Genomic DNA, 20,211 nt, shown 5'->3' on the forward strand with positions numbered 1-20,211 from the left:
ACAGATACACACACACACAGACTGACACAGGTGAAAATAATAACCCCTCCGACTACTGTCGGCGGGGTTAATAAAATATAAATGAAGTTAGAATTTGATGCCTGCAACACACTCAAAAAAAGTTGGGACAGAGGCATTATTACCATTGTATTACATTGCGTACAAGACTCCAGTTGCTGAACAGTCTGTGGTCGCCGTTGTCTGATTCTCACATTCATGATGCACCATACATTCTCAATAGGAGACAGATCTGGACTGGTAGCAGGCCAGTCAAGCACACGCACTCTGTGTCTACGAAGACATGCTGTTGTAGCCCGTGCAGAATGAGGTCTGGCATTGTCCAGCTGAAATAAGCATGGACTCTTGGGAAGATATGTTGCCTTAATGAATATGTCTCTCTAAAATCCCAGTACATGCCTCCGCATCAATAGTACCTTCACACACATACAACTCACCCATGTCGTGAGCACTGATGTCCCCCATACCATCACAGATATCCTGGCTTTTTCACCTTTCTCTGATAACAAACTGGATGGTTGTGTTCACCTTTGGCATTGAAAACTCAACGTTCAATTTTCCCAAAAACAAGCTGAAATGTGGACTCATCCGACCATAGCACACATTTCCACTGTATTTCGGTCCATCTGAGATAAGTTCTGGCCCAGAGAAATTGGTGACGTTTCTGCATAGAATTGATGAATGGCTTCCTCCTTGCGTAATGCAGCTTCAGGTTCCATTTCTGGATGCAGCAGCAGACTGTGTTAAGCAACAACAGTTTTCCGAAGTACTCCCGAGCCCATGTGGCTATATTTGTCACATTAGCATGGCGGTTTCTCAGGCAGTGCCGGCTGAGGGCTCGAAGGTGACGCACATTTAACAGTGGTTCCTGACCTTGCCCTTTACACACTGAGATGTCTTCGACTTCCCTGAATCTTTACACAATATTATGTACTGTAGATTTTGAAAGACCTAAAATCTTGCCTAGAGAAAATTTTTTTTCTGGCTTTGCGACACCAGTGACGCATTTGCGGCTATTTTGAGAGAAATTTTGTCGCACAAATTTTTTGAACATGTTCAAAATTTCAGCAACGAAGGAGCGACACTTTGCGACTCATGCGAGGAAATTGAGAAGCCCCGCGAATGTTTCAAGACACTTTTGAAACTCTCTCGCGAATGGCGTTCGCAATTTGTCGCAAGGTGTTGCAGCCCAGTGAGATACTGGCTTTACAATTCTCTCGCGAATTTTGGCATGAAGGGGTGAGTCACATCCCATCCTTGCTTGCAAAGACTGAGCCTTTGGTGCATGCTCCTTTTATACCCAATCATGATACCCTTACTAGTTACCAATTAACCTGCTTATAGTGAAATCTTCCAAAATGGGGTTATGTGAATATCCCTGTCAACTTTTCTGTCTTATTTTGCCGCTGTCCCAAATTTTTTTTGAGTGTGTTACAGGCATCAAATTCTAACTTTGTTTATATATGCAAAAAAAAAATTAAGTTGGCCAGTAAAACTATTAAATCTTTTCTTTGTACTTTTGTCAGTTAAATAAAGGTTCCTGTGAATTAACAAATCCCAGGTTTTTGTTTTGATTGCATTTTGAAAAATATCCCAACTTTTCTGGAAATGGGGTTAGTACTTTGAAGTATAGTTTTATTGATTAAGGATGGTTGCGTTTCTACAATATATCTGACTCTTAAAGATAACATTAATTTTGGTAATTTGCCAAAATAGTTTAATTAAGAAAGCCTAAAATGTTGTGTATGTTGGAAAAAAATGCTTAATGTCATAATATACTACACAGATAGGTACATAAAGGAAAAAAAACCTAATGTGACTTATTATTATTATTATTATTATTATTATTATTATTATTATTATTATTACTGTATTTCAGTTATATCAAATAGAAAGAAAAGGAAACTTCTGTCCTTTCAGTGTTTTATTTATTTATTTTTGATCCTGAGCCAAAACCTTAGCAATCTCACATATCTCTGCAAGTTTCAGTAGGGATGTCAACAAAGACACAAATTGTGTAATGAGGTTGTTTAAACGTACTGCAAAGGTGAGCCAAATTTACTAGAAGCATACTCTGGTATATTTGCAGTGATGTTAATTTTACATTCAATATGCTATTATGTCTAATATACAGGATTTCAAGAGAAGTACATAGTATATTTTTGATATTCTAGTCTGATATACAGTCTAAGTATGCTATTTATTTTAGAAGCTAGCATTTGTAAATAGACCTGAAGAGACATACACTGAATGCCAAGTAAACTATTTGTGTATTTTTTAGATCTAGTAACATGGATAAATATGTATATACATACATACCCAGATCTACTAATTTAATCTCCACATTAAATGATTTATTAACTTGCTTTGTGAACATGGTTTAATTCAGTGTAACAGTATGCTCAGAATACATTTTTAACAAGCATTTTACAGTTGAGTTTGCGGGAGAGATTTCAATCTTCTTTTGCTCAGAATTGTATTTTTTAACTCAAATGTTTCACTTTTATTTTTTAACTTTAATCAGTCTCTATCTTAACATTATATTAACGGCATTTAGTAGACACTCTTATCCAGAGCAACGTGCAACAAATCCAGAGCAGCCTGGGGTGCAGTTCAGTGGCGGCTGGTAGTCTTTCAAACAGGGGAGGCTGGTCGGTTACGATATTTCCAGATTTTAAAAGAAAAATATCAATTTTGCCCATACTCTTGCCTCTGATCTGGCTGATTGTTGGCAGGGTCACAAACTGTGAAATAACAGGTTCTTTTGGCCCATTAGCCTACTGTCCAATATACATGATGGTGGTGTGGGGGGGGAGGGGTATATTTTAACATTTTATATTTTAAAATTGTGGCATGTTGTTTAAAAATTGATCATTATTGAAAGCAGCTCTTTGTCAGGAACCTCAGCAGTAGAGCTGGGTGCCACACATTTCATTCAATGACACTTTCCCTATATTTTACTTATTTTGACTGAGAAATGTTTTATTGACAATTTTGATAACCCTTCACTTTTAATCCAGGTCTGTAGTGTGAAATGTTCCCGGCTGTGTTTTTGTTTAAAAATGTTTTCCAAATTGTAGCTGTGTTTAATTCATATCCAGAAAAATATATATTCCAATATAATATACTCAGCATAAACATTTTAAATAGATTCTATATTTTTGGTCCATCCATGACATATTACTAAAGTAGCCTATTTACTGTTGTTGATGTGGGTCACTTGCTGTTAGCCAATTCACTTTCTCATACCAGGAGAGCTGAAAGGAACGAGTATTATTCCCTACCTTTTTCACCAAGTCAGTTTGAGGCGTTGGTCTCTTTAATTTTAATTTTTTCCTCGAAAGGAAGACTGGCAAATGGCTTCGGCAAAATTAAATCAGCAATGCTTGGCATCCGTGCGCAGCTTTCTTGCTAGCTGACTAGCCCCCTCAAGTTCAAGTTCAGTCACTCAAATAAACAATTTCTGGAACTAAGATAGCAAACTTGACAACACTATATTTACACTTTATTTACAATGAAAATATATACAAACTAAAAAAGCTGGTAGAAACCGTATGTAATGAATGAAATCGAAATGTAAGCTGATCTCTTACAATACACCACAGCACTTGCGAATCCTCATGGGACTGAACTGAGATTCACCGCTGCCTGTCTATAGTTGAAACGAGCTGTCAATCAAAGAAAATATCCGGCCGCTTTCACCAATCACCAGTCTCCTCACGGAAAGCTTTGCCATGTCCCTCCCATGTGAGGCTCGGAGTCTGTGGGCGGGCGTTTTCGCAGTATTTGTCCAATAACTGTCTTGCATTTTGAGATTGAAAAGCGCAGAGCTCCCAAATGCCATTGAAGTCCACTGAGGCTGGGAGTCCGTGGGAGTCCGTAGGCGGGCGTTTTCGCAGTATTTGTCCAATAATCGTCTTGCATTTTGAGATTGAAAGCGCAGAGCTCCCAAATGCCATTGAAGTCCACTGAGGCTGCGCTGCATCGCGCTGTCACGAGGGGGGAAAACTCACGCACACATTAAAGTTATAAGGGCATTTTTAGAGGAGGCTGAGCCTCCCTCGTTGTCTTAGAGCAATCGCCCGTGGTGCAGTTGGGGGTTAGGTGCCTTGTTCAAGGGCAGTTTAGCCATTCGTGCTGGTCCAGGGAATTGAACCAGTGACCGTTTGGTCCCAAAGCTGCTTCTCTAACCATTAGGCCATGGCCTTCACCGGTTTCTCATTCGGTTTCTTTGAAGAAATATTCAGAGAAATGTCTGTGATAAAGTTAACGCCTTAATGAAACGCAAATAATAATTACTAGTGAATCTCTTAAGATATCAAAGAGAAACCTTTAAGCAAAGAAAAAAAAATCCTCTGGCTAGGAATGCATTTTGCTTCAATTGCAAAGATGATCAGAATAAAAGTTGGAAGTGTTATTATCTCTCCCACAGATATTGTTTTAGAATATTTTTAGCAATGTTTTTCAAGGTCTATAAAAAGAGCTTTGTGTCAGCTGAGAAAGGGTGTGCTTTGTGAAAGATAAGAGCATTAGATGGCCGGATGCTCTAAATGGACTGTTTGTCCTGAAGGAGCAGTGCTTACTTTTGTAACCTGAAGTAAAGATCAAGACCTCCCTCAGGATGTGCCTTTACAGATTACACACATCCTCACACACACTCACGATGAATTCCCAGCAACTGTCTCTCTATCATGATGCATTTACGAGCTGTCCTTTGCATTTTTGCTATAGTCTTAGTGGTGTGCTAGATAAACTGTTATGGTAGACGGTTTCTGTTAAAGATAGAGAGGGATCTCTGTGGCTGTAAATGTGCTCAGTTTGTTGTACTTCGAGAGAATTTTCTTTTGTAAATTCAGTTGATTTTTACTTGTTTGTAGGAATGCCTGACAAAGAGAATCTGGGTAACCCCCTAGGATCAATGACCAGACACCTGAATAAGGTATGAACATACTTCTCATGCATGATTTTCCTTCGCTTAAAATTTGTCATTTAATATAGTCAAAAAATAATAAATCAACATAAATTACAATTAAATATTTAGTCAACTGGAAGCAGGGTCATTTTCCAGTCTACTGAAAATATGTGATATTTGACGTTTGTTAAAACATTCGCCTAATTATAGCCGATGCAGTATGCTGATGCATTGAATTGATAACATTTTATTGAATGATACAATACAAGGGTTGTAAGGCATAATGCATAAATGAAAATGGGAGGGTGTTAAAAATGCAGTGTGCTGGCATGTGAACAGGATATGGCTCTGGGGGGCAGACACAAGAGGGGATCATCTCCTGCAGCTCAGCACATGCTGATGTGTACTGCAGGGCTTCCACTCCTGCTATTACAGGGGAAATGCAACCTTTTCATGAATGGGAAATATGTTGTGTATTTTAACAGTAAAGCTCATGTAGTGAGCCAGTGTAAGGTTTTCAGTCATTTAAACGCTTGTTAATGTCTTCTTTACCTTATAAGATCCAAGTGGTACAGTTCCTCAGATCCTCAAAATTCAGGTTACGGCAGAAACCTTTTAAGAATATCTCTCCGAAGATTTAAAATATTAAAATTCACTGTAAAATGTGAACTCATTTGGACCAATTATAGCTTATTTAATTGTGCAGAGTATCTAAGACGCAAGGTTCTAGTTTGGTTCTCTTTTCCATACTGCTTCACCATCATGCGGGAAGCTGCAGCCTATCTCTACTGATATTGGACAAGAGGTTGGGTACATCCTGGGCAGGTCGCCAATCTATATCAGGGCTAACACAGAGACTAACAGCCATTCACATTCACACCTATGGGCAATTTAGAGTAGGTTCAAACCCAGAACCTGCTTGTTGTGAAGCAACAGTGCTAACAAATGCACCACAATGGCACTCTTTTTAGCAGAACAAATTGATAAATTTACAACCCTGATTCCAAAAAAGTTGGGCCAAAGTACAAATTGTAAATAAAAACGGAATGCAATGATGTGGAAGTTTCAAAATTCTGTACATATTTTATTCAGAATAGAACACAGATGACATATCAAATGTTTAAACTGAGAAAATGTATCATTTAAAGAGAAAAATTAGGTGATTTTAAATTTCATGACAAGGCCACACCAATTTAATTAGTTGGTTCTCGGATTTTTTCAGGAAAAATATGAAGCGAGCGGGTGAAATAAAAATTAAAAAAATGCTCTGATGGTAACATTAGCAGTGGAAATAGACCAAACAATACAGGCAAACCAGTAAACAGATAGGCTAAATAAATGATTGAATTACAGTCAATTGAACATCTACAATGCACAGAAAAAAAGATTTGACCAGGAGTAGACTACTTCAGAAGTCTTTAACGAAAGTGAAAGGGGCGATTTGATTGGTTTTCGACGTCACGTGATCTCACATCACGTGACCTTTTCTGTTGGCGGGAGTTTGATTTCGATTTTTTTTTTTCATTTTGCATTTTCTTCAAGCGGCGATTCCGAGAACCAGCTAATCGAATTGGTGTGGCCCAACAACACATCTCAAAAAAGTTGGGACAAGGCCATGTTTACCACTGTGAGACATCCCCTTTTCTCTTTACAACAGTCTGTAAACGTCTGGGGACTGAGGAGACAAGTTGCTCAAGTTTAGGGATAGGAATGTTAACCCATTCTTGTCTAATGTAGGATTCTAGTTGCTCAACTGTCTTAGGTCTTTTTTGTTGTATCTTCCGTTTTATGATGCGCCAAATGTTTTCTATGGGTGAAAGATCTGGACTGCAGGCTGGCCAGTTCAGTACCTGGACCCTTCTTCTACGCAGCCATGATGCTGTAATTGATGCAGTATGTGGTTTGGCATTGTCATGTTGGAAAATGCAAGGTCTTCCCTGAAAGAGACGTCATCTGGATGGGATCATATGTTGCTCTAGAACCTGGATATACCTTTCAGCATTGATGGTGTCTTTCCAGATGTGTAAGCTGCCCATGCCACACACACTAATGCAACCCCATACCATCAGAGATGCAGGCTTCTGAACTGAGCGCTGATAACAACTTGGGTTGTCCTTCTCCTCTTTAGTCCGAATGACACAGCGTCCCTGATTTCCATAAAGAACTTCAAATTTTGATTCGTCTGACCACAGAACAGTTTTCCACTTTGCCACAGTCCATTTTAAATGAGCCTTGGCGCAGAGAAGATGTCTGCGCTTCTGGATCATGTTTAGATACGGCATCTTCTTTGAACTATAGAGTTTTAGCTGGCAACGGCGGATGGCACGGTGAATTGTGTTCACAGATAATGTTCTCTGGAAATATTCCTGAGCCCATTTTGTGATTTCCAATACAGAAGCATGTCTGCATGTGATGCAGTGCTGTCTAAGGTCCCGAAGATCACGGGCACCCAGTATGGTTTTCCGGCCTTGACCCTCACGCACAGAGATTCTTCCAGATTCTCTGAATCTTTTGATGATATTATGCACTGTAGATGATGATATGTTCAAACTCTTTGCAATTTTACACTGTCGAACTCCTTTCTGATGTTGCTCCACGATTTGTCGGCGCAGAATTAGGGGGATTGGTGATCCTCTTCCCATCTTTACTTCTGAGAGCCGCTGCCACTCCAAGATGCTCTTTTTATATCCACTCATGTTAATGACCTATTGCCAATTGACCTAATGAGTTGCAATTTGGTCCTCCAGCTGTTCCTTTTTTGTACCTTTAACTTTTCCAGCCTCTTATTGCCCCTGTCCCAACTTTTTTGAAATGTGTTGCTGTCATGAAATTTCAAATGAGCCAATATTTGGCATGAAATTTCAAAATGTCTCACTTTCGACATTTGATATGTTGTCTATGTTCTATTGTGAATACAATATCAGTTTTTGAGATTTGTAAATTATTGCATTCCACTTTTATTTACAATTTGTACTTTGTCCCAACTTTTTTGGAATCGGGGTGGTACAAACACTATGGTTTTACTAGTCCTTTTTGTTTTTGCAAATCATTGTACACAAACACTGACAAAAAGGTCAAATCTATAACCCTTAAAGGTTGTTCAGTCCCTCTGGGGGAACCCTTAAAGGGTTTTATATAGACCCTGACAACAGAATGTTTCCCTATTAGAAAGAATGTTTTCTGTTACACCATTTTTCTAAAGGTGTAATTTAGGAACATGGAAATTCATTCACTGCTTGATTACATTTTGGTATAAAACACCTGGTTATTATTAGTTGTTTATTAAACCCACAAAACATTGCACTGCTTGATTGAGCTCAGAAATAGATTAGTTTTTGAATACCGTTTCTAAAGGCTTTAACCCACACAATCACTGTAACTGCTGAATAACATCCCAACAAAACATAATTAAAATCAGTACACATTGTAACAACTGCAAGTTGGCCTAGTGGTTAGCGTGTCTGCCTCTTGATTGGAAGATTGTGAGTTCTACTCGTGGTCAGGTCATACCAACGACTATCATAAAAATGGTACCTACTATTGTTTGGCAAGGCACGCTGCACTACAGATGCAAGTGGGGAAGTCAAACTCTGGCGGTTACCAGAGGACTAACCCCCCCCCCCCCCCCCCCCCCCCCCGTAAACCTAGCTCTAGAGGCAGAGGGCTACTGAAACGGAGATTGGTGCCGCACCCATACGCCTTAAAGAGTTGGTTAGTACTGGGACAGGAGACTGCCTGGGAAGACCAGATTCTGGTGTGAGAGGGGCTTTGACTTTTTGACACATTATAATGCACTAATACAATTAACAATTGGAATCAGAGTACCTTTTCATCTGTTCCTTTGAGTAAGGCTATAGTTTATATACATGAAGGCACGCTGCCATTAAAATTATTACTTTTCTCATTTTAAAGAGCAGAACTGAGCTGCACTTGGAAAACAGAAAATGAACTCTGAGAAGTGTGTTGATGTGCTAAAATAAGCTCTTTGTGAATTGGTGTTCTTTAGTTGCAGCTGCTGATATTTTTTGATGACTGCATTTTCAGATTGTAGATCTTTAAATAATAATGGCTGTTTTTTTTCGTGGTCTATCAGATATATTCCATTCAGCTAGCATGATACTGAATGAGTCGAAGACAAGTTCAATATCATGCCAGCTGAATGGAATATATCTGATAGACCATGAAAAAAAGCCAGCCAATATTATTATTATTATACATACACACTCTCTTCATATCAGCATATCAGTATACTTGAAGGCCAACACTAGTTTAACCACGACTCAGTGCTCTCAGCGTGGTAGTGCAGTCACCTTCTAGCTGGTGTAGCGTTCATTAGTAGTGTTAGCGAATGCTAATAAACTGGTCAAGCTCCTGCTATTAAGAGCCAGTATCACAGGCTGACTGAAAAACTAAGATTTCTGTCTCTAGACTCTTCTTCCACGCACACTCGCCACAGTATTTTTCACTCAGACTTAAGTATTCATTTTCCGATGTAATTTATTTCGTTACTTTTAAAATCAACATCGATAACTACACACAACGGCGCTACATGGCAGCCAAAATTATCTCAAAATCTTCCACATTTAATGAAAAAAACCTGGCAGCCATGTTTGTTTACAAATTGTCACAGTCACTCGCTAGCATGGAAGTTTTACGTCTCCGACGTGTCTCTTTTCCAGTGTTTTGATATCCGTTGGTATGTTTTTTCTTGTAAATATGTGTGAAGAATATATAATGAAGTTTTGGTAGCCTTTCGGGTGTTCAGCATGTCTTTAGTTTCAGTTTTCAGTTTATTTATTTAGTGCTTAATTATAGCATAGCTAATCCTAGCAGTAGCACTGGATTAGCCTCGTCATTACTCTTTCCCGGTGAACACAGAAATGATTGTGCGCATGCGCAGCAGAAAAGTTTTGTCATTGAATATTTGCATGAACTCCGACGTGTGACGTCATGTTGTCTTGACAATGTGCAATATTGTAACAATATTGCATGCTCATTCACCATTGGGTAGAATGGTGTAATACATGGAGGATAAGCGATATGCTCGCAATATTGCATGCTGTCAAGCCAAATGAATGAAACCCGCTAGAAGGAAATAGAATACATGTTTTTATTCCATGGAAAAAGTGTCCTGTATGTATAATAATACTTTATATAGACTATTTATTACTAAAATCTCACTGTGGTCTGAGGGTTATAACTAAGGGTTATGAGTCTGTCTTTCTGTCATTCAACAGAAAAAGGGGACAATTTAAAAAGAGTTATAAACAAAGATTGGTCAGATGGAATCAGCAACATGGAGTTAAATATTTCCCCTTTCTCACTCTCTTTCTGTATTTTCATTTTTTCCTGTTCACTCCATCATGTTTCATCAGTGCCTTCTAGTATCTCTCTACATTTTGTTTTCCAGAAATCATTTATTAAAAACTTTGCCCAACTTCACCCCAAAACCATGATACAGGTACAAGTCCATCCCATCATCAGACTGACAGCTGTGTAAGCCAATCACAGTGCAGAACAATTCACTTCCTTGTGGTGATACAGATATCTCTGAATTTATAGGTTCCATCGGAGAAGATCATGCGGGCAGGTAAAGTGCTAAGGAGTGCCATCCTCACCCAAGCACCTCACATGATCCGAGACAGGAAGTACCACCTAAAGACTTACAAGTGAGCATCTGAGGAGCAGCGGCGTTCTTGTCTAATAGACTAATGCTGTTTGACACATTCACAGAGGCATTTTGTTACAGCTCAGTCTATGAAAGGTGCTTTGTGTGTGTGTGTGTGTGTGTGTGTGTGTGTGTGTGTAGGCGGTGTTGTGTAGGCACAGAGCTGGTTGACTGGCAGATGCAGCAGAGTTCCTGCGTGCACACACGGGTTCAAGCTGTTGGGATGTGGCAGGTGTTGCTGGAGGAGGGAGTACTCAACCACGGTCAGTTACAGCGTCATAGACTTGTGCAATACACACAAATATTAATATTTATATAAGTATTCTCTATTTGACGTTCCCTTCAATTAGCCACATTTTCTGCAAAGGTGGCATGACAGTGTTGTGCACTGTGAAGTGAATAATGTGCAATAATGCCATCCTTTTTTCCCCAACTCTCAGTATCCAGAAACTTTATTGTTGCTTTTGACCAAATCTATTTCTGCCAGTAGTCAAAAATACAACCCCCCAAAGTCGAGAATCATCTGTGTGTGGTCACATGAGACTAAATGTAACTTTTTAGCCATAAATATCACTGACAGTTTTGGTGAAAAATGGGGAATTCATACAAGGAAAAGCATCTGATCCCCATTGTAAAATATGGTTATGAATCTCTGATGCCTTGGGGCTGTTTTGCAGCTGGTGGTCCAGTGAAACTTCTGAAGGTTGATCAGGATATTTTATTTAGGTAATTATATAGTTAACTCTGCCAGGAGGTTAAAGCATATACGCAGAACCTTGGCCTCACGTTTGTTTATAAATGCCTTGAGACCTCAAGAATGGCATAGGAGTAGTTTTAAGCGTTAACAATAAATCTAATATAATAATTTTTATGATTAAAGTTATCCATATAGGTAGAGGTCTGAGTGAATGACGTCACAGCAGGAAGTCTATCGGTCTCATCGCTATTTCCGCTATACTAAAACACAGAGCTGACTGCAACTCCAATCCTCCATTTTGAGCTCATTTATCACCATGCCACGTAGATGTGTTGCTGGCCGGTGTAGCATCACGACAGAAGGTGGATTTACGTTGCATTTATGGTCCAAGAATGTTCAAACTGCAAAGATTTGGACGTGTTTTGCGAGAAGTTCACGGGCACATTGGGTGCCTATGAAGTGGTCTGTCCTCTGCTCTGCACATTTTACTGAAGACTCGTATTAGACCTCTGATATTGAGGAGCGTTGAGGAGCGTTGGCTATAAGCCCGTATTGAAAGAGGGTGCAGTACCAACAATTAAAGGAAAGGAAAACTACAAGAAAAGGAAAGTGTTTATTTATTTATTTTTTAAATAAAGGAAAGTAAGTTCAGTTGCATCAGTTCTCCCGGAGTGTGAGCTGAGGGTTGTTGGTAAAACCCGGGACAGAACAGGACGTGACATATTATCGCTCAGGCAGTGACTTTCCCGTGGTTGTTGGTAAAACCGGTGATGTCCCGTCCCGGGTTTTAGTAATTGCCTGAGCCAAGCAGTAATGGTGGAGTACTCAGTATGGACAAAATGGAGAGTGAGTGGAGCAGCCGTCTGATTTCTCTGCTGGATATTGCTGCCATCTCGCCCTTACGTGGAAGAAGCGAATGGACGGAGAACTGAACAAACAACTGAAAGTCAGATTGTTTCAAAACAATCGGTCACAGGATCGGCCTTTAAGAAGTGAGAACACAGACGGGTAAGCTCCGACTCTCATTTGGATACAAAACAACAAAAACAACACGTTGTTTACCTGCATTTAGATTAATACATGTAACTTGTATTGTGTATTTAAGTTACCGGTATGAGATTATTTAATTTGCTTCAGAATGTGATTGTCTCAGTTCATCTGATTATTTAATTAGCCTTTTAAATTTTATCAGTGAAAATGCATGCATGTACATGTATGTTGCACAAGTTATAACACCTATCCTGTTTTAATGAGAGTCAACCCACAATCAGTGAAGTCAAATCAGTCTTAGTTGAGCAAGTCGGTAACGGTATTTCTTACTTTCAACATAAATTTTTATTTATATGACTTTGGTCTATAGCTGTCAAAGGCCTCGGCCTTAAAACCGGTTCCCGCTGTGACGTCACGCACTCAGGGCTGGCTGGCTCAGCGGGGCAGCTCGAATGCCAACTTTGCGGTCGATTTTAACTCTCAAAAATATATTTTTTAAATTCTCATTTATACAGCATACATGAGTCAAGGATTGAGATACTATCCACTCAGGAATTTAGTTAAAAATAAAGGTTCTGCGTATCTCTTTTAAGGCTTCATTGCACATTGTATATGCTTAGCAAGATAATGACCTCCAAATGAACCTAAGGCTATAAAGAAGCTTGAAATGTTCAGCTCAAAAGAGTGCACACATAAGCTTTTACAGGAGGAGGCTCAGTGTTGTTATTGTCTCTGGGAGAACTTCACCAAATTGTAGGGGTACCAGTAATTTCAAAACCGAACCTTCAAAACCAAACATTTAATATCCAAAAAATGCTGCTATAGTGGATCTGAAGCGATCGTGAGTTTGAATGCCAATGATGCCACAGCCATCTGTGGCTGGGATAGCAAAGTTGGCCATGCTGTGTGGGTGGGAGAGGTGACAGACTTTCTCCCTTGTCATTAACAATAGCTACTTGTCACAAACTAGTCACAGTGACACTAACCAATCCTGGGTGTCTGAGAGCTCATGTATGTGGAAGAGGGTGGATAGAGCTTTCCTCTGAGTGTGGTACATTATACTGTGATGATGCATGAGTTTGTAAAGATGCTTGGTTAACTTCGTGTGTCTCAGAGCTAGCATGTGTTAGACTTCACCCTCCCTGGCTGGTAGCTGTCGTATGATAGGAGAGAGCTGGCTGGTGAGTGGGAATTGGTCTAGAGTGCAGACCTGCCAACCTTTACGCATTTTGCGTAGCAGATACGCATTTAGACATCAAACTACGCTGCTACGATTTAACACTTCAAAATACGCAAAAAGCCATTGATGGCTTTGAGTTCAAAGATCTTTAATATTCCGGTTCAACTGTCTGCATTCGCGCACTAGGCAACTCGTCTATGGGTGTAACCGCATTGACCAGCAACCTGTAGAGAAAAAAAGACTTCGACCAGTCACAGCGCTGGTTTTAAACTCTTCAACTAGGCCTAGGCTATGAGGCTAAGCGGAGAGCCGAGGAGCCATCAAAACGAAAGTAATGAAATTGATTTTCATCCCTCTCGGTCGATCTTCATACTGTGACTGGTTTTACAAGGGAGGGCGGTGCTAAACACCGTTTCGAAGGTAAATGGGCAGGGTAAGGGTATTGTGAATAAAGCAAGGACAACCGTCCTAACGTCATAGTTCAAAGCACAGTGTTCCGCCTTATCTGAAGGAAATATTTGTTCCAGCTTGTTTTGATATTTGACCCAGGCTTCTCATCTCATCTCATCTCATTATCTCTAGCCGCTTTATCCTTCTACAGGGTCACAGGCAAGCTGGAGCCTATCCCAGCCGACTACGGGCGAAAGGCGGGGTACACCCTGGACAAGTCGCCAGGTCATCACAGGGCTGACACATAGATACAGACAACCATTCACACTCACATTCACACCTACGGTCAATTTAGAGTCACCAGTTAACCTAACCTGCATGTCTTTGGACTGTGGGGGAAACCGGAGCACCCGGAGGAAACCCACGCGGACACGGGGAGAACATGCAAACTCCGCACAGAAAGGCCCTCGCCGGCCCCGGGGCTCGAACCCAGGACCTTCTTGCTGTGAGGCGACAGCGCTAACCACTACACCACCGTGCCGCCCCCAGGCTTCTCAATCCAAAAAAATATTGCATAGCCTAAAGTGAAAATATACTGTAGTAGCCTACTGACGTTTCCATCCAGTCAACTGATAGACGCGTTAAAATCTTCTGAACTAGGCTACTCGTGCATGTGAGATTCAATGAGCAGTGCACCAAGTGTTTTCACGTACCGTAAGTGCGTGTGGTGGATGATGATGTGTGTTTGTGTATGTGCGTGCCTTGCAGTTAATAATACACGTGACGTCAGATGAGGATACTGACAGAGAGAGAGAGAGGGAAGCAAATCTAAAAAGAAGCGAGTCCATGCCCCTCAGAAGTTCCTAACGAAGTATCAAGATCAATGGCCATGCCTCCGCCCCTCTAAACTGCCTAATCATGCGTTTTGCACAGTGTGCAATTATGATTTTGACATTAGCCATCAAGGAAATACAAGTAATAATATTGCTAACATAGAAATGCTTGCATTTATATACATGGGCCATTATTTTTTCCAAATTAGGCCAGGTCAGTGAATATGAATATTATAAAGGCTATGTTATTGGATAGGCCAGAGTAGCCTATAATTTATTTTCAGTAAATTTTTCTGTAAGTGTGGTTATCAGTTTGCATTTACTAAATATTAATATTGAAAAATATATATTTATATAGGTACTCTGGAATATTCACTTTCGATGTTTAGTGTAGCCTAGTTCGATGTTTAGTGTAGCCTAGTTCGATGTTTAGTGTAGCCTAGTTCAAAGTGTAGCGAGGAGCAACAGAATCTCTTTTACGGTCAAAACTAAATTTATGAAAAAAGGATTTAGAGTGTGTGTGTGTGTGTGTGTGTGTGTTTTGCAGACTGCCGGCGTCTGTTTTAAAAGACATAGGCTATAGCCCTTTGGTTTTTCTGTTATCTATACAATATAATGCTAAATGTCAAAAGGGACATAGCATGCTATTTGGGATTCTTTGTTGTTTATAATTCCCAATGTATTTAAGACACAATATGCCAAAGGCAGTACGTTTATCCGTTATCTTTAAGTTTAAGGTCTGTATAAAGGACATATTTTTCGGGTACAGTTGCCTTGTGCCAAATGTCTTGGTGAAAGCATTGGAAATAAATTCATGCCTTTTCATTAAGAGTTCTTGTTTTCTTCATAGCCTACTTGTATGTTGAATAACTAGATATGGTAGTGAGTGGGAACTCTGTGCTTAGTAATACATTGTTCACATGCTCACTCATTACAATCAATACTGATCAGCAAATGTGCCTGACCTCACGCCGTGCTGCGCTAGACCGCCGCGATAAGTTCTCATCTCCATCTCATTATCTGCAGCCGCTTTATCCTGTTCTACAGGGTCGCAGGCAAGCTGGAGCCTATCCCAGCTGACTACGGGCGAAAGGCGGGGTACACCCTGGACAAGTCGCCAGGTCATCACAGGGCTGACACATAGACACAGACAACCATTCACACTCACATTCACACCTACGGTCAATTTAGAGTCACCAGTTAACCTAACCTGCATGTCTTTGGACTGTGGGGGAAACCAGAGCACCCGGAGGAAACCCACGCGGACACGGGGAGAACATGCAAACTTCACAAAGAAAGGCCCTCGCCGGCCACGGGGCTCGAACCCGGACCTTCTTGCTGTGAGGTGACAGCGCTAACCACTACACCACCGTGCCACCCGCCGCGATAAGTTGCTACTCAAAATTTTTTTCCAAGGTTGGCAGGTATGGTTCAGTATCATATTATCCATCCATCCATTATCTGTAGCCACTTATCCTGTTTTACAGGGTTGCAGGCAAGCTGGAGCCTATTCCAGCTGACTATGGGCGAGAGGCGGGGTACACCCTGGACAAGTCGCCAGGTTATAGTATCATACTAGCTGAATGGAATATATCTGATATACCATGAAAAAAAGCCAGTCAATATTATTATTATTATTATTATTATTAATATTATTATTATTATACATGCACATTCCTTTCTGGTGTCCAACTTGTCTTTCTCTGTCAAAGTTCTCTCAAAATCTTCCTTATTTCATGAAGCAAAAGCCATGTGTGTTGACAAGTTGTCACAGTCACTTGCTAGTGCAGATTTACGTCTCTGACATGTGACAATATGTTGTCTTGACAACCATGCAATATTGTAAACCATATTCAACACTCATTCTCCATTGGATAGAGTGAAGTAATACACATAGGATAAGCGATATGATAACACTTTTGCATGCTATCAAACCAAATGAATGAAACCCGCTAGAAGGGAATAGAATACGTTTTTATTCCAACGAAAAAGTGTCCTGTATGTATAATAATTTTGCATATTTTCATGAAGCGTGCTAATAATTATGGAATTTTGGAATGATACGCCTTACTTTTTGTTATACACTATCACAGGTAATTACAGTCGAATCACACATTTGTCTGTGTGTGAAAGAGTTGTACGATTGTAAGTGAGCTGATATTCCACTTGCTGAATGAGGCAGGCATAGTATAAAGGCTTTGTCTCTCTTTGTGGGCACGCACTTGGTTGGCACGTGCTCCAGTCCAGAGATAGCACTGGCTTGCTTGCTGCATGAGAAGAATCCTAATTGAACCTTTATTTCCTTTCTGTGCAAATCAATGGAACACATACAATCGGTACAGCATATGCTATGGTGCTGCCAGGTGAATGTGTGTTTGTGTCTGTGTATTAATTCCCTCTCCATTGAATAATGCTTGTTTTTGTTGTGCTGCAGTTGATCAGGAGCTGAATTTCCAGGATAAGTACCTGTTCTATCGCTTCCTGGATGATGAGCAGGATGATGCACCACTCCCCAGTGAAGAAGAAAAGAAAGAGAGTGAGGAGGAACTGCAGGACACCCTCCTCTTCCTATCTCAGATGGGTCCTGATGCCCACATGCGAATGATCCTTCGAAAACAGTATGTGCCTGCCACAGAAATAGGAGTGACCTCAAGAGCTGTACTGTCATTATATTTCCTCCCAAGGGCACAGCTATGAATAGAAGTGCTGTGAAATTTAACTGATTAATACACACTCTTGTCTTGGCAAGCTTTCTGCCAAGATATTTTTTTAAATAGTGCTGATCAGACACAGGTTGAGTAACATACAGTAACTCACTACAGGAAATGATATTTTAAGATTAAGGGGAAAAACGCTTGTGGTGGTGCCAAAAGTTTATTGTTCATTGTTTCAAACCCCAAAAGTTGGGACAGTATGGAAAATGCAAATTAAAAAAAAGACAGCAGTGATTTCTAAATTTACTTTGAATTGTATTTCATTGGGGCGGCACGGCGGTGTAGTGGTTAGCACTGTCGCCTCACAACAAGAAGGTTCTGGGTTCAAAGTCCAAAGACATGCAGGTTAGGCTAATTGACCATAGATGTGAGTGTGAATGGTTGTTTGTCTCTATGTGTCGGCCCTGTGATGACCTGGCGACTTGTCCAGGGTGTACCCCGCCTCTCGCCCATAGTCAGCTGGGATAGACTCCAGCTTGCTCGTGACCCTGTAGAACAGGATAAGTGGCTAAAGATGATGGATGGATGTATTTCATTGTGGATAGTATGAACCCAAGATATTTCATGTTCTGTCTGATTAACTTAATTTCATTTATTAATACACAGCCATTCCTACGTTTCAGGCCTGCAGCACATTCCAAAAAAAGTTGGGACAGGGGCAATTTATGGTTAGTAATGAGGTGAACAATGCTGTGATATGAAACAGGTGATTGTAATCATGATTTGGGACAAAATCAGTATCCAGGAAAGGAATCTGAAGGAATTTGGGCATGTAAAGGGCAAGGGCGCAAGCCTAAGCTGAACACCTGTGATCTCCGATCCCTCAGACGGCACTGCATCAAGAACCATCATTCATCTATCACTGATATAACCACATGAGCTCAGGATTACTTTGGCAAACCTTTGTTAAGCACTAAAATACAGAGTTACATCCATAAATGCCAGGTAAAACTCATCTCATCTCATTATCTCTAGCCGCTTCATCCTGTTCTACAGGGTCGCAGGCAAGCTGGAGCCTATCCCAACTGACTACGGGCAAAAAGCGGGGTACACCCTGGACAAGTCGCCAGGTCATCACAGGGCTGTCACATAGACACAGACAACCATTCACACTCACATTCACACCTACGGTCAATTTAGAGTCACCAGTTAACCTAACCTGCATGTCTTTGGACTGTGGGGGAAACCAGAGCACCCGGAGGAAACCCACGCGGGCACGGGGAGAACATGCAGACTCCGCACAGAAAGGCCCTCGCCGGCCACGGGGCTCGAACCTGGACCTTCTTGCTGTGAGGCGACAGCGCTAACCACTACACCACTGTGCCGCCCCGCCAGGTAAAACTTTACTGTGCAAAAAGGAAGCCTTATGGTAACTGTGTCCAGAAGCGTTGTTGACTCCTCTGAGCTCTGAGGCATCTGGGATGGACCATCACACAGTGGAAATGTGTATTGTGGTCAGACGAATCAGCATTCCATGTTTTTTTTTTTGAAGAAGAAATGGATGCTGTGTGCTCTGGATCAAAGATGAAAAGGACCATCCAGACTGTTACCAGCAACAAGTCCAAAAGCCAGGCAGGGCTCAAAATTCGCGGTGGTCCGGTCGCCCGTGGCGACTTAATTTGTCATTTGGCGGGTAATTCCTGTCACTAGCCAGCCCGGCTGGCTAGTTGAAAATAAAAAATATATATGAAGCGAAGATTCAGACTAGGGCTGTGCGATATATCTCCGAAAATTCTGTGTGAGATACATATAATTATTATATCGTAACTATCGAGTATTTTATGGTCATCTGTCGACTTGCGTTTGTTTCATGTTTGTTGCATTTGTTTAAAACCTTTTCCGGTGGTTTTCTCCCTGTCCCTCAGGCAGTAACGTGAGAGGCTGCCTAAGGGTAAAAAAACCTAATAACTTCATGCACTTGCCAACCAATCCCGGGCGACATCTAGGTGCTGAAAGGAACTTGCAGGAAGATTTTCTAGTTTCGGTTTACAGCGCTGACTCAGTTCGTGCAATCGCTGGTGTTGGATAGGCTACTGTGTAAGCTCTGTCAATTTCAGCGACAAATTAAAAATGGAAGCGGACGAATTGGTTCCTAAAAGAACTAGTAAGGGGTCAGTCATCCGGCATTTTTTTGGATATCGTGAGGAGGACGTGGAACAGCAAATGCCAATTTGTAAAGTGTGAAAAAAAAAGTATCAAAATACTCAGGTCTTGAAATAAATGGACATTAGTCATGAACAATGGTAACTACTCTCTTTTGTGTTATTTTTGACAGAAGTAAAATTCATACATGAACAAATTTTGGCTAGTTGATTTTCTGTTTGGCTAGTTACTCTGGAAGGTAACTAGTCCGGCTGGCTGGTGAAAAAATATATAAATTCCGAGCCCTGCCAGGATATGTCATGGTATGGGGTTGTATCAGTACTCGGTAAAGGTAACTTACACTTCTGTGATGGCAGCATTAATGCAGAAAAGTAAATTGAGATTTTGGAGCAATGCATGCTGCCTTCAAAAATACATCTTTTCCAGGGAGATTTCGACAAAACAATGCAAAACCACATTCTACACACATTACAAAGGCATGGCTGTGGAAGGAGAGGGTGTCTGTCCCCTCTGTCTCCAGTAGAGAATGTGTGGTGATGACAGCCCTGTACTGTTGCACACCTTAAAGTGCATATTCTGGACCAATTTCGTGTTTTTTTTATATGAAAGTATGTCTCTTTACACACTCATCCAGAAGGGTAATTTTGCACAAGGCCATCTGTCTACAACAGAAAAAAATAAAATAACAAAACGCATCTGGAAAAAT

At 40.8% G+C, this 20,211-nt stretch overlaps 1 protein-coding gene across 6 annotated transcripts in view; it reads left to right on the forward strand.

The window, feature by feature from the left end:
* rapgef4a (Rap guanine nucleotide exchange factor 4a) overlaps positions 1-20,211 on the forward strand; it is a 112,770-nt gene that overhangs the window by 43,919 nt on the left and 48,640 nt on the right. For all 6 annotated transcript variants that reach the window (XR_009655381.1, XM_060930013.1, XM_060930014.1 and 3 more), the window contains 4 exons: positions 4,896-4,957; positions 10,493-10,599; positions 10,740-10,861; positions 17,123-17,306. Coding sequence is in view for 5 of the 6 variants with exons in the window: in XM_060930013.1 (XP_060785996.1) it covers positions 4,896-4,957; positions 10,493-10,599; positions 10,740-10,861; positions 17,123-17,306 (475 nt within the window). In the remaining variant the exon portion in view is untranslated. The remainder of the gene's footprint in view (positions 1-4,895; positions 4,958-10,492; positions 10,600-10,739; positions 10,862-17,122; positions 17,307-20,211) is intronic.

This window comes from Neoarius graeffei, chromosome 9 (assembly GCF_027579695.1).
Source record: "Neoarius graeffei isolate fNeoGra1 chromosome 9, fNeoGra1.pri, whole genome shotgun sequence".
NCBI classification, from domain to species: domain Eukaryota; kingdom Metazoa; phylum Chordata; class Actinopteri; order Siluriformes; family Ariidae; genus Neoarius; species Neoarius graeffei.